Source organism: Antrostomus carolinensis, unplaced genomic scaffold (assembly GCF_000700745.2).
Source record: "Antrostomus carolinensis isolate BGI_N321 unplaced genomic scaffold, ASM70074v2 scaffold34310, whole genome shotgun sequence".
NCBI classification, from domain to species: domain Eukaryota; kingdom Metazoa; phylum Chordata; class Aves; order Caprimulgiformes; family Caprimulgidae; genus Antrostomus; species Antrostomus carolinensis.
The window spans coordinates 1-2,878 of NW_010291173.1; the positions used below are offsets into that span (position 1 = coordinate 1).

The following is a 2,878-nucleotide window of genomic DNA, read 5'->3' on the forward strand; positions in this document are numbered from 1 at the left end:
CTGAAGGAGGAGTACGCAAAGGAGAAGGAGGAGCAGGAGAGGAGGCATCAGGTCTGGTTTCCCCCTCACCTCTGGGCCCTGGGTTGCTGTCCTTGGGTGTGAGCGGTCTGGTCCCCAGCGCGTGGCTGCGGTGACGTGCGCTGGCACCGCTGAGCCCCCTGCCCTCACCGGGGCGGTGCCGGGGGGCTGCTCCTGACCGGTGTGGGATGCTGCAGCTGCCAGAGCTGAGCAGTTGGCTTCTTGTCTCTCCACAGGCGGAAGTGAAGGTGCTGAAAGACCAACTGGAAATTGAGAAGCAAGCCTGGGAGGCGAACTACGTAAAGAAGGAGGTAACAGCAACGGCTGCCCTTCTCCAAAGGTCCCACCCTCGGGATCTGGGAGGGATTGAGGCAACGTTTGCCATCCCTGTCCCCAGGAAGCCTGGCTGGCCTCCCGGGAGCGGGAGCTGCGGGAGGAGGTGAGGAAGGAGAGAGACAAAGAGATCGAGTTGGTGATCCAGCGCCTGGAGGCTGACATGTCCTCGGCCAAGGAGGAGTGTGAGAGGGCAGCAGAGAACAGGTCAGGGGGAGAGGGAGGAGGGAGCCTGCGAGTCCCAGTTCCTCACGGGCTGGTCCCCATCCCCTTCCTGTGTCCCCCGAGCCCTGCACATCTCTCCAGCCAGCTCTGGACACCACAGCTTGTGGGTGTGAGCAGCGTTAGTGCTGGAAGGAGTGGCTGGCAGGGGCAAAGTTTGCCTCTTGCTGAGAGAACAGCCCTGGATCTCCTGTGGGGCAGATCCCTCCCTTTGCTGCTGTGTCGTGGTCCCTCCTGCAGCATGAAGGTGCCTGGGGATGGTCCGTGCTGGGCTGAGCCAGGCTGCCTGTCCTTTCCTCCCTTTAGGATTAAGAGGATCCGAGACAAGTACGAGGTGGAGCTCCAGGAGCTGGAGAGGTCTGAGAGGAAGCTGCAGGAGCGCTGCAACGAGCTGAAGGGGCGGCTGGCAGAGCTGGAAGGGGAGAGCATCCGTCTGCAGGGCCTGCTGAAGCACAAGGAGCAGGAGGTGGAGGAGATCCAGAAGGTGAGTGGGGAGCAGAGCCGGGGGGCTCTGGCTCTGTCCCCCCTGTGCCTGTCAGCACCTTGATGTCACCTCTGTGCCCTGCTGCAGATGAGGGACCAGCTGGCCCAGGAGCAGAGCAGCCTGGCAGAAGTGATCCGGCAGGAGTTTGCTGACAGGCTGGTGGGAGCAGAGGAGGAGAACAAGCGGCTCAAGGCAGAGATGGTGGAGATGAGAACCCGGCAGCGCCTGGAGCTGGACAGGGTAGTGCGGGAGAAGGACAAAGAGCTGGAGGAGGTTCACAGGAGGTGAGGCTGCCTGGGCTGGGCTCACAGTGGGGCTGCAGGCGCAGAGCTGGCCTGGGGTGCGTTGCAGGAGCGTGTCCGCAGTGCTGCATCCTCAGGCATGGCTTCAGGGCAAAATGGGCAGCAGAGTCTTCACCCAGGCTGGCTGCCTGCTCAGCCACTGTGAATCCTCTGACCTTTATGACTTCTAGCCTGCTCTGTGTCATGCTGTCCCCAGGGCTGCTCCCTTGCATGCCTGGAGGACATGAGTGTCCCAGGGGCAGCTGGAGCAGTGCAAAGGGGCCAGGGCACACAGCTCCCTTTGCATTTCCTCCCTGGCAGGAGCACTGCGAGCTGCTGGGCTGAGGGTCAGCTCCTGGGGGGCTGCACCGTGGGCAGCACACGATACCTGTGACAGCAGCCACAGCACCTTCCTCTGCAGTTTTGCTGCTCTGAAGCACCAGGCAACACACTTTTCCCACCTTGACTGTAGGGGAGGGAGCAGCCCGCTGCTGGGTCAGGGCTCACTGCACAGCCACAGAGGTCGAGGGCAGCTGTGGTGTCCCAAAACATGCTGGGGCCTGTGTCTGTCGGCTGCACAACACCCCAAGACCTGGTTTGTGGGGAGCAGGGGCTCTGGGGCTGTGCTGTGGGGCTTGGCTGTGTCTGAGCTGCTACCACCAGCGGTAACAAGAGGTTTTTGTACGAGTGCACAGAGCTCGCTGGCTCTCCCAGGTCCTGCTGGGTGATCCCACTCGCTCAGAGCCAAGGTTGTACCCAGTGTGAGATAACAAGGGTCCCCTTTCCCCTTCGGTCCCTTCCCTACAGCCTGGCAAAGGCTGAAGCACAGAAAGTCTGATGCTCCGAGAGCTGTTGTGGAAGAGTCCAGCCATGAGGCAGCAACCATGGGCTTGAGAAACGGAAAGAAACTGAAACTCCCCTCCCTGTGGTCTTGTTAATTAATTAAGTCTGGTGAAGCCCATGTCCCTTTCTTCCTATAGATGATTTGATCCAAACTATGTGACACTCACCAAGGAAATAAAGGTGCTTCTGGTGTGTAAAGCACCCTGAGCCCAGAGCTGCTGCTCTCCCTGGCTGGGGGGAGAGGGGCTGTGCCTCCCCCTGTCCTGAAAATCCCCTCCTGGGGTGCAGGGCCAGCCTGGTGTTTGGGGCTGGGCACCAGGGATGGGGTCCTCAGCCTCTTTGTGTCCTGCTCAGGGTGAAGACGGCCGTCCTGAGGAAGGAGGAGAGCGTGAGCAGCCTGCGGAAGCAGTACGAGGTGAGTGAGGGGGGCAGCCTGCCCTGACCCCCCCCGTGCCCCGGGGTGCAGCTCTCCTTTGGGGTGCAGCGAGCTCCCCCCGGGCACAGCGAGCTCTCCCTCCCTGTGCTCTGTTGCAGGTGGCCGTGCAAAGAGCCGATCACCTGGAAGCCCTCCTGGAGCAACAGCGAAAGCAGCTGCTGGCTGATCAATGACCACCGTGCTGCGCAGGGCCGGGGGTGCTCGGGGGGAGCGGACCCCCCTGGGTGTGGGGCAGGCGTTGGGCTCTCCCTTCCCTCCCCT

At 62.0% G+C, this 2,878-nt stretch overlaps 1 protein-coding gene across 1 annotated transcript; it reads left to right on the forward strand.

Annotated features, from left to right (window-relative positions):
• Positions 1-254: 254 nt before the first annotated feature.
• LOC104530803 (centrosomal protein of 131 kDa-like) lies at positions 255-2,790 on the forward strand (the record flags this gene model as incomplete). Its single annotated transcript, XM_010175502.1, has 6 exons — positions 255-329; positions 416-558; positions 880-1,057; positions 1,145-1,341; positions 2,536-2,596; positions 2,716-2,790. Coding segments are annotated over 6 exons (729 nt in total), but the record flags the coding sequence as incomplete, so codon positions are not given.
• Between the last annotated feature and the right edge of the window lie 88 nt (positions 2,791-2,878).